The following is a 12,120-nucleotide window of genomic DNA, read 5'->3' on the forward strand; positions in this document are numbered from 1 at the left end:
CCCAATATCCAAGGTAGGTGCATTTGATGTATATCTCTTTTTGATATAATCACTTTTACCAGTATCAGTTTGCTAGTTGCTATCAATTTGGCAATAGCTTATAGAGGAAAAAAAGCACCACTACATGGAGAGTTTCAAAGTTGTAAGTTTGATTTCAAAATTTACTTCTATCTTGAGAAAAATTGATTAATATAGTACTGAAAAAGATACTTTAGACATTCCACGGATGTGAAACTCTAAATGCAAATTAATCAAAGCATACCGAAATAATTAATAATCATAACCGGTAGAATTATACATCTTGTGTCCTACAGAATAAAGATATTAGATAAGTAACGGAACATTCTCATCCACCACTACTTAGATCATGACAATGCATGCACAAGGACAATGAAGCTTGTAAAGAGAGATAGTAGTAAACTCTCACTTTGGCCACTTAAATCTCTTGTGTCAGATGTCTCCAGTATTCAGATGAGATAAGAGACCACAAATCATTAAAGGAGCACTTCCACCCAGAGCAATATTTTGAGTTAATAAGAATATAGATGCATCATTTATGCTTGTCTAACAATAATTAGAATTTGCACTTGAAGTGTACTTTACAACATTGAAATCCCAAATCAGAAAATATAAGTAAGGAAACCTGAGCAGATGTTGGTGCTACTGGCCTTGGATAAAATAAGGTCCCTCTGCCTTCTTCACCACTATGCGGATATGACTGCATTTCAGTCTCTGGCTTACTAGTATTTGCCATCCAATCTGCTGAAAGTGTTCTCATATCGGAAAGAATCCTGACAACAATGCAAAAATGTGGAGCATTTAGAGACTAGAAGAATCATAATTAGACCAAAATCCAAGTATCCAAATCAGTTATGTAAGACAACAAAGCATTCTAATTTAAAAGAACTATTACGTATGTCGGGTATGATACTCGAGAGACAATCTCTTTGGCTTCATATAAAAAGTTAAATGTTTCTCAAATGCTAAAGCATTTGCATAATCCTGACTCTTGAGGCATGGAATACCCAACACAAACAAAGCATACAAAGACCAAAAGGGACCGAGAACAAAATTTCTAATCCCACAAACCCCCATGTGGTCTTCTTACTCGTTAGTAACCAAAATCACTTGTAAAATATAGTCTTAGCCACCCTACAAGGTACAATTATTATTTTTCTTCCCTTTTTGTGTTTTTCAATGACTGACCCTAGCTTCAAGTTTGCACAGTTCTTCCACCACTCTGGCATCCCTTTTTACATGTTAATATCACCCTTCAACTAACGTGTGTAGCTCCCTTGCTTTCCATCATTTTCCCCAATACATCCCCAAACACTATGCAAAAACTGCAACTTGCTGCCTTTCTGAATCTAACAATCTGTTTCTTGGCATAGTTATGTCTGTTTCATCGCTTCAAAGTAGAATTGTACGCCTCTCCACGTTCAGCATAAAGCACTCAATTCTAAATTGTTATCCCAAAAAAAACATTTTTTAATCTTCTTCAAGGTCAACATCAGAATGTTATTCCTTACGGAGTTTTCATCATTCTAAATTGTCTGTTCTCGTTCAAGAAAAACTTTCGTAGTGATTAAGTGGAGTTCTATGGAATATTGCAATTTTTCATTCAATTTATTTATTGGGGGCTAACTGGGGGCTAACTTTGGGTCTGTTTGGCTTTAGCTTAAAAGAAGTAGCCTTTTAAAAGTAGTTTTTAAAAAGTCAAACTTCAATAACTTTTACGTTAAAAAATAAGAAGTAGGGGGTATCTACTTTTATCTTTTAACTTTTTTTAAGTCGTTTTAAAATTTCCAAACACTCTTGAGGGCTGAAAACTACTTAAAAGTTGGTTAAGCCAAGTCAAACACCCTCTTTGTCCTTTCTTTGATTTTCTCATTAACGAAATATTTTTTGCTCATCCTAGAATAAGTTATAAGAAAATAGTTTCGCTTGAACTTCGGGAATAGGATCTGATTACACCCTCCCCACCCCAGACCCCACTTGTAAGATTATACTGCGCATTTTGTTGTTGAACTTTGGGAATAAAATGTTGCTTTAAAGACAAGCTGATCCTAAAGAAAATCTGTATCCTAGTCCAGTCAACACATGCATTCAAAGTTTGACAAGGATGAACATATTACATACTAATGGGTTTTCATTGACCTAATACGAGAATAGTAAGAAAAACTTTCAAAAACAAAAAAGGGAGGAAGCGACTCCCACCTAGAAAGGTCTTTCTTTTTCCGAAAGGTAGTTCGCAACATTGTCGCCAGCGTATTTTGTACAAAATCTTGCACCTCTGCATGGATTGTCTCCCACAAGGCGTCGGTCACTGAAGTGTCCACCTTTTGCATCATTGACCCAATACTCTTGATATAGCTTACAAGTTCAACCAGAGCCTTCCTTTCTTCAGCATTATAATTGTACCGTACCACCTTCATTCCAATTTAAGAATATTAACAGATATCATGTCAGATGCATTAAAAAGGAAGTAGCTCTCTTCAAATTTTTTATTTTATTTTTTTGTGTTGGGGGGAGAGAGGAGGCAAAAGAGAACGAGAATTTCACTGAGATGCACCATTACATGTAAGAGGGTAATCAGCTACATAAAAATTATAATAAAACCTTTTCATAGTCGGAAAATGATGCAGGCATGTCATGTGACTCCATTGGAACAGGATCCTTGCATGGGCGAGAAAATTTCCAAGCACATTGTTCCCAAACTCGTGCAGTCCATCTGCTTAAGAGTTGAAAACCTTCAACAACCATGTCATAAGTATTTCCTTTGACTTCCTTAACCCACTCAGCATCCACACCATCAATTGATTTCAGCAAGACAAGCTGCAAAGAAAGTCGAGAAATAATATGATCAGGGACATTCACTAATAAGGATTTCTATGCAACATAGCCTGGGTATTCACAAAATACTAGTTTACTGAATTTTCGTTTTCCATATCTTAGGCCCAAAGTAACTCAAAAACGGAGCTTAGTTAGATTTCCTGATTCAAGTTTTTAGGTAAGTTCTTTTCTCAAAAAAAATAAAAAAATTAGGTAAATAATAAATTCTTCTAGCAGAATTAGTTTTTTTTTATAACCCAGAATCTCCAGAGGGCCAATGGTGCACTGTAAAACTCAGTGGAAAATGGTTGCATCCCTCCTCTCATCCCCCGCCCACCCCTCTACCCTTCTCCGCTCAAATAAGAGGCTTTTGTTTGCTGCAGGGATTGAACCCGTGACATGCGCCGAACCCGCACATCATGGGACATGGATTACGCTCTTACCAGTGTTGTGAAAGGCCATCGCCCCGTCGCCAATGGCGAGAGGCGAAGCGAGGCGACCCTTCATCGCCTTTTAGCTTTGTGGCGAGGCAATCTTCAAAAGGCGACACCATGGCGCCAAAAGGCGAGAGGCAAGAAAAGCGAGAAAGGCGTCGCCTTTTGTATATTCTTTAAAAAAAGGTGACCAATTTAGGGTTTTCAAAGTTAAAAGGTAATTTTAGGGTTTACGACTAGACTCCTCCGGCGACCAAGCAAACTTTTCCGGCTACTCCAAAGTAACCAATACATATTTCTTCTTCAAATTTCCTCGGTTTCTTTTTCCTTCTTTGGACTTCAAGTCACTTCTACCTTTGTTTTGACTTTTGTTTTGTTTTTTTCTCGTTCAAGTTCTAGACTTTTAGTATGTACTATCTATTTTCAGTTTTTGAATTAAAATATTTGCTAATATGTTATTGCTATTGAGAGTTTGATTATTTACATATGCAATTAAATATTTTAATTTTTCGAATTAGTTGGTGCCGTACTTCAAAAAGGCGAGCGCCTCGCCGCTCGCCTCGCCTTGTGGCGAGGCAGACCCTTGTCGCCTTTCGCTGTCTAAAACACTGGCTCTTACCAATAGACTAATGCCTTGAGTGCCAGAAATTAGTTTCTTTTTCAGTTACAGTTCTTTGGAAACTAAAATTCTCCCCAAAAACTTATTTCTTTCATTTGCCACTTGTGTTTTTTGGTACAACTTCCTTATCCCATCCCCATGCTCTGCCTCTTCCCCTGCTCAAATACCAGAATACAACTACTACGCATCAGTCTCAAACAAGTTGGGACTGTTTACCCCAACACCATCATAAAAGAACAAAAAGAAGAATGTTAACAGAATACAACTACTACGCATCAGTCTCAAACAAGTGGGGACTGTTTACCCCAACACCATAATAAAAGAACAAAAAAAAGAATGTTAACAGCCAGAACACTGTTCCAGACATATTTTAAAAGTAAAGGAAAGAAACAGAAGACAAGAAAAAGGATAAAAAGTGACAATTAGTTGCCATGCCAATGCTCAAGAATAGAATACTTTTTTACTTCCCCATTCTTTACTTTTCCTCCATATGTTTTTCACAAATAAATCCACCGATCTGAATTCAACAAATTTCTGTATCTTCCAATCTCTCCTTAAAAATTAGTTTAACTTTGAAATTTAGATTCAATAGTCCCTGCTGTAGCAATGAAGTCCTCATACTAATTTGAAAGGAAAATTCATATTTGAAGTACAGGGATGATCTAGCTACACGAAAAATTAAATTAAGAAGTTCAGTAGATTCTGAAATTAACATGTCCATCATACATCTATAAGCTAAAGATCTCTGTTACATGGATGTTCCATTTCTCTTGATGTACTCTTGACGGACGATGGGATATGAATATGGGTGCGTGCTTCATGTGATGATGTGAATGTCTTAAAATACAGCAAACGCTGGTAAAAAAATGTGCGTACCCTTAGAGATATTCACAGATACCCAGGTTGATACATACCTGTAAAAAAGTCTATGTAATGCTAAAAATATATTTATTTTTTTTGAGATAAAGTTAACTGTGTATTCACAAAAGGCTCATCATCAAATAAATGATGAGCATAGGTCACTCACTTACAATCTCATCAGAGCATATCAAACTACCCTATGGGAGATTACAAATTACTTATAAAGTCTGCAAAGAGTTCTATATCCCCCATCATATCTTGTTTACACCAAAAGTACAAAAGACTAAGACAATTCATTCTAATTTTCTGGATGGTGTTCCCCTTATCCACAAAGCATCTTCCATTCCTTTATTTCCATAGGGACCACCAGATGCAGGCTGGGATTAACTCCCACCAATCTTCATTAGACTCCCTTCTTCCTATCTCCTTCCAGCTGTAGAGAAAATCCTTAGTGGACTTTGGAATTACCCAGCATACACCAAGAAGACCAAGAAACATGTTCCATAAGCTTGTAGCTACTTTGCAATGAAGGAGTAAGTGACTATTAACTTCTGCATCTTGATCACACATAAAGCATCTTGTGCATATTTGTCTGCCTTTCTTTTGAAGCACTTCATATGTTAAGCAGGCCCTTTTGCACACTAACCAAGCAAAACATGAGATCTTCAAGGGTATTTTTATCTTCCATATTAACTTCCATGGCCAGTTTTTGATCTGTGTTTGGCCAATATTGTATCTGCAGTAACAAGACTTTACTGTAAACACACCTTTGCTTTGCCATCTCCAAATAGGCTTATCAGGTTCAGTGGAGGTGCCTAGGAAGGCATTGAGGATCTGAAACAGATTAATGACCCTCTCGATTTCCCAATCATTGAAAGCTCTCCTGAATATGAGATTCCAACCCTGAGGGCTCCATAGTTGTGAGATTGTGGCGTTGTTTTGAGTGGTGAGCATAAACAGGTATGGAAAGAGTGATTGCAGGCTTTCATCCCCAATCCAATGTTCATTCCAAAAATCAATTTTCCTACCATTTCCCACTTTTAGTGAGATGTTGCCTTTGAATTGGGGCCATAATCTTCTAATAGTCTTCCACACACTGCATCCAAAAGTTCCAAGAGCCTCCTCAGTAATCCAATGGCTTGGTAGTCCATACTTCATTGTGATGACTCTTTTCCAGAGTGACTGATCTTCAATGCAGAATCTCCACAACCATTTTTGAAGGAGACAATTGTTATGAAGATTGAGCTTTTTTATTCCCAGCCCCCGTTTCTTTCTTTCTTTCTGCTAAGAGTAAGAGTATCCCACTTAACTAGATGGTAAGTTTTGTGCTCTTTATTTCCATTCCATAGGAATGACCTTCTGAGTTGATTGATCTTTTTCACAGTGTTCTTTGGAATAGGAAATAGGCTCATCATATATGAAGGAAGGGCATCAAGAACTGATTTAACTAGAGTCAACCTACCTCCCAGGGAGAGGTATTGACTCTTCCACCTAGCAAGCTTCTTGTTACATCTCTCCAAAACTTCACTCCACACAGCTATCTCCTTATTTTGTGCTCCTAAAGGCATTCCCAGATACCTTGTAGGTAGGGTTGCTATTTGGCAGCCAAGATTTCTAGCTAGCATCTCCATATTATCCACTTGGTTCACAGGGTAAAGAAAACTTTTTTGCCAATTTACATGCAGACCAGATATACCTTCAAAGATGGTAAGGATTGCTCTGATGTGTCTAATTTGTATCACCTCAGCCTCACAAAAACTAAAGTATCATCTGCATATAGTAGATGAGTAATCCCCACCTCATTGTCCCTATTCCCCTGAGTCTGAGCCTTAAAACCTTTAATCCATCCATTAACATTTGCTTTTCTGATCATGTGATTGAGGCCTTCGATGACTAGCAAGAAAAGAAAAGGTGACAGAGGGTCACCTTGTCTCAAACCTCTTTGTGATTGGAAAAAACCTTCAGAGTTTCCATTTATGATTAGGGAGAATTTAACAGTGGATATGCAGAACTTTATCCAATTGAGCCATTTCCTCCCAAATCCCATGTCCTTTAAAACCTTCAGCAGAAAAGACCAATTGGTATGATCATAGGCCTTCTCTATGTCCAACTTATATAAAATTCCAGGAATTTTTTGCTCAACTCTGGAGTCTACCAACTCATTAGCAATTAGTGCAGCATCCATGATTTGCCTTCCTTTCAGAAAGGACATTTGGTGTACATTGACCAGCTTCCCCATTACTGTCTTCAACCTCCCAGTAATCAGTTTGGAAATGATCTTGTAGACTCCTCCTATCAAGCTAATAGGCCTGAAATCTTTCAATTTTTCTGCTCCAAGTTTTTTAGGAATCAGTGCTAGGAAGGTGGCATTGAAAGACTTTTCAAAAATTTCATTTTGATGGAAATTTTGAATTGTCAGCATCATATCCTCTTTTACAATTCCCCAACAAGATTTAAAGAAACTCATTGTGTAGCCATCTAGACCTGGAGCTTTATCTCCATCACAAAGTTGTAGGCATTGCAAGACCTCAGATTCAGTAAATGGTCTTTGCATCCAATCATTTTCTTCCTGAGAAATAGCTGGACATTCCATAAGATCAAAACTGGGTCTCCACTCCTCAGATTCAGTGTAGAGTTCTTTGTAGAAGTTAATCATGGTGTTCCTGATCTCTACAGGGTCTTCTACTACCTCTCCTCTGTCTATCAATCTATCAATAGTGTTGATCCTTCTGTGTGCTGTTGCCATTCTCTGAAAGAACCTTGTGTTATTATCTCCTTGTTTCTGCCATAAAACCCTTGATTTTTGTCTGCATTTCAGTTCTTCATTTTTTGCCAACTCTTCCAGCTCCACTACTATGGTGGCTCTTATTACCACTTCATCTTCAGTCAATTCCCTGGTTTCTTGTATCAAATCAATTTCTTCCAGTTCCTCCAGTAAGCTATTTTTCTTACTAGTAAGCTCCCCAAAATTTGACTTGCTCCACTCCTTAAGTTTCTGCTTTAGCATTCTTAGTTTAATATTCAATCTGTAATCAGGACAACCTTCCACTAGAAATTCATTCCACCAGCTTTGAATCAAGTTGGGGAAACCCTCCACCTTAAGCCACCAATTCTCAAACTTAAAGTTTGACCTTTTCTGCTCCCAGTTACCACTTTCTAACAAGATAGGACAGTGATCAGCTAGCACTCTAGGTAGTAACTTTTGCCTGATGTTTTTGAATTTTTCTTCCCATTCTATCGAGTACAAGAATCTGTCTAGTCTAGCTACACTAGGATGATTGATGCCTCTAAACCAAGAGAACTTTCCACCATTTAAATGAGGATCATGTAGCTCCATCTCCTCTATCCACCTTGAGAAGTCAGACATAACATATGAGATTCTGTTACCTCCTCTTCTTTCTCCCATAGTTCTATTGGTATTGAAATCTCCACATGTGATCCATGGACCTTCACATAAACCTGACTGCAGCCAATTCTTCCCAGCATATCAACTTCTCGATTCTGGTATGAGGAGCATACACTCCAGTGAGATACCAAGTAAAAGAATTTTGAGTTGATACAAACTCATAAGTAATGGAGTATTGACCAGTTTCAACAAGGGTCCCACTCCAGATTCTACTATCCCACAGCAACAAGATCCCCCCACAACTGCCTTCAGCTTCCAAGTATCCGCATTTCATCCACCTGCATGACCATAGTTGTTTGGCCATTGCTTCTAAGTCCTTGCTAATCTTTATTTCCTGTAAACAATAAACATCTGCCTTCCACTTTTTCATTAGACTCTTCACCGTAGTTCTCTTATTCTGATTGTTCAGACCCCTTACATTCCAAGTAATCAAGTTTACTTTCATTTATAAGTTAGACTTAGACTCCTCCCTCTACTTCTGCTTCCTTCCACCTCTTCATTTAGGCTGGATTTTAAGTTTTTCAGTTCATTCTTTCCAATACCACTGCTTTTTGGAGTAGAGACTGCCTTGCCCTTCCTTTTCTTATCAAGCTGTGTTTTCCTCTCATTAATCTTCATCAACAAAGCTATGATTTCTCTTTCGAATCCTTCGAAAGCCACCCCATATGTGTTGCTCAAATCTAGGATATGAGAATTCACCCAATTTGAAGCTTTTGTTACGCAGTCTTCTTGGGAATTTGGAAGCTGAATGTTGACTGGTTCTGCATTGTGAATATGTTGAAGTTGCATGTCTTGTTCTGTTGATCGTGTATCGTTTGTCTCCCCTCCTTCTTTTTCATGAGAAGTCTGTTGTGTACCCATCATCACCGGTTCTGTTTGGATGCAAGATAAAATTCTCACTCCCCCATCGACTTGCGTCACCATGCTTGATTCTTTCGCCGTGTTTGTTTCCCAGTTCCTGAAGGCTTCCAGGAATTTAGTTGCCAGGTCTTTTATTTCTGTGAGGCCTTTTTTTTCTACCATGTGATTGTCACGTGAGGGTTCATTAAAGCTCATGGGCCTTTTTGAATTCACAGGAGGATTTGTAATGTCTGGATGCTTTTGGGCAATTGGGCCTGCGTTTGAGGGTTCCTGGCCCAAATTTTTTGAATTCAAAGAGGGTCCACCATAATTCCTTTTTAACACCTCCCCAAGTGGTCTCCTGCTGACACCACAACTTTCCCCTCTTTTATCCTCTGGATAAATCCTCGATATCTGCTGGGTAATGGGTTTCTCCTTTCCCTCTTCTACTATGGTGAACCTCGCCGGAATTTCTGTCCACAGTTGCATGGGAAAGGAGATTCCAGCATTGATAATGGTCACCTCCTTCGGGATCCTTGACCCATCGCCTTTCACTTTGATTCGAGCCCATTTGAGATGATTCTGTAGTTGTGTCTCTTCTTCAGTTTCAATCCAACCTCCACACAGATCTCCGATGGCCTTGAAAAACAGTCTCTGACCAGAGATGTAGGGGAAGGGGGAAGGCCTACAATCTTGGTCCAGGTTGATGTTGGTTTATTCTCCATATTTGTGGCCGCTAAAGTTGGGGACCACCACTCTAACTGGACCCTCGAGTTGTTCCAAATCCACTCACCTGCAATCACCTGTTCTACCGTGGTTTTCATCGCAAACTCAAACAAGAATTTTCCAGCTCCCACCTCATAAATGTTTAGTCCATGGCTTTGTCTCCAAAACTTGTTTGCCCAGCTTCTCACTTCTGCTAGGTTTGGCAGTACATTATTCCTTCCTTCAAAATCTCCAACTAGACTTCTCTGCAAAACTTCATTGTGGGTGTTTGAACATTCATTAATGCAAATGATTCCCTCTTCCTTCATTAATGTTGCTTGGGCATTAACTCCGTCTCCTTTTCTATTAGTCCATTTAATGCTCCTCACTGCCTCTGCAAAGGGGAAATTGTTGTCTACCAACCTCTGCTTTGTACTTTCCACCTCCTTTCTATGACTAGAAAGGTATCTCCCCATTTTGTCTGCTATGTTTTCCTATCCTGAGTCCAAAGTCAATGTAACACCCCAAATTTGTGAAGGAAAAATTTGCAGAATTTTCAAATTTGGCAGGTGCCCAATCCACTTCAGGATTTGGACAGCTTTTAAGTCAAGGGTGTTTTTGTCTTTTCCCACTCTTCTTTTAATTCCTAGATTAAAAGGGTTTTAGTTAGTCATTTAAAATCCTAGAAACCTAACTAGAACTTACCTAAGTCATTTAATTAACTAAAACAAAAGAAAAGAAGAGAGTAGAGAGAGGGGCGGCTGAAACCCTAGCTAAACCCTAGCCGCAGCAGGAAAACGCTAGAAAGTCGCCGGAAAAGTCAAGTCCATCCCTAGTTGATAGTTTTTCGTGGAGATTTCGTCACCAGGTATGTTGGATTTCATTAATGGGTCCCTTTCGCCCGTTAGATCCCTAGAATTCAGACGATTCTTGATTCAACGTTTCTTGATTTTGGGTTTTAAATGTTAGAATGATCCAAATATTGATCGTTTTTCAATAATTATGAATGAACCCTGGTAGTTTCTAAAGTTACAGCCGATTTTCATGAAGAGACTTTTAAAAACGTTCCGATTTAGAAATCACGTTTTTAACTATATGTTCTAACGTCCAAACAGCATGTCACGTTTTAGCTATGTTTTAATGTTCCAAATCAGCATGTCCCGTCTTCTTCAAATTATCGTATGAATGTCAGAACCCTAGCTATGTATTTCTTTAGTTCTTGAATTACATGTGTTAGGTCAGATTTTATCAGAAATCAGTTATACATGCCTCAGTATTATGCATCAATGTCAGTTTAAATTGTTGTGTTCAGTTTGCATGTCTAGTTTTGAGCTATCCAGAACAATTACAGAAAATTAGTCATAATCAGTTTACTACTAAATTCATTGGGACTAGCATAATACCGAGTTGGACTGGGGTTTAGCGTACCCAAATAGTCCCAGAACTACTAGCCAAGTAAATTGTAAGTCCCTTCCATGGGCAACAGATTAGTGATCACGCCAGCATGCCTTTACACCTCTGGCAGGGTATATTGAGTCCTCTCGATGGGGCGTATACATCGGACTCCACATTCAGCTCGTGTGGTTTTATTATCGGTGATTAGTAGCTCCCACAAATCAGTCAGACTCCATTTGCATTGACCATGTTTAGTATTCAGTTTCAGCATGTCATAGTTGGTCATTGCATACAAATTAGTCATGTTTAGTATTTTTCGGCATTCTATCATATCCATATATATGTCATTGCTTTTTGCTTGATCAGTTATATATGTATTTCAACGATACTCCATCCTCATGCTCGGTACCTTTCAGTATTGACGCATATTTTTGCACTACATCTTCTTGTGATGTAGGTTCAGACTCTTAGCATCCAGATTGCACTTAGATCGTTTTTCGATTTTCAACTCAGCAGATTAGTAGTGGTGAGTCCTCATCCTCCGAGGACCAGAGACATGATATCCTTACTGCTTTCAGTTTTTAGTTTCAATTTTGCTAGATCTAGTTGGGGGCATGTCCCAACATTTCTAGTCAGTTTAAAGGCATACTTTCAGACATAATTAGTTTCAGCCTAGTATGAGTTAATATCTTTTGTATTAAACTCTCTCAATTATAGTATATGGGTATTCCCCATCTTTTCTTTATTTATGATTTTAGTTTCCGCATCAGTTATTTTTATTCATGTTAATTATAGTATGCTCAGATTATGCCAGCAGGGTTAGCTTGGGATCATTTGTGGTCCTAGGTCCCATGTCCACGTCTCGGGGGTAGCTCGGGGCGTGACAGTCAACTCCGAGATTATGATAACGGACCTCCTTCTTCCCTTTATGTCAAACTCAGATTCTGCCATATTTGTTGAAATTCCTAGCACAACATATTTGTGATAGAGGTTCTAGTCTCCTCCATCTCTTCACCACATTTCCTTTC

The 12,120-nt window shown here is 38.6% G+C and overlaps 1 protein-coding gene across 2 annotated transcripts in view; it reads right to left on the reverse strand.

Moving 5' to 3' along the window:
- Positions 1–12,120, reverse strand: part of LOC125843741 (protein PIR) — a 57,871-nt gene that overhangs the window by 31,034 nt on the left and 14,717 nt on the right. For both annotated transcript variants that reach the window (XM_049522928.1, XM_049522929.1), the window contains 3 exons: positions 2,620–2,835; positions 2,218–2,429; positions 644–791 (listed from right to left, as the gene is read on the reverse strand). In XM_049522928.1, the coding sequence (XP_049378885.1) occupies positions 644–791; positions 2,218–2,429; positions 2,620–2,835 (576 nt within the window). The remainder of the gene's footprint in view (positions 1–643; positions 792–2,217; positions 2,430–2,619; positions 2,836–12,120) is intronic.

This window comes from Solanum stenotomum, chromosome 11, assembly GCF_019186545.1.
Source record: "Solanum stenotomum isolate F172 chromosome 11, ASM1918654v1, whole genome shotgun sequence".
NCBI lineage: Eukaryota > Viridiplantae > Streptophyta > Magnoliopsida > Solanales > Solanaceae > Solanum > Solanum stenotomum.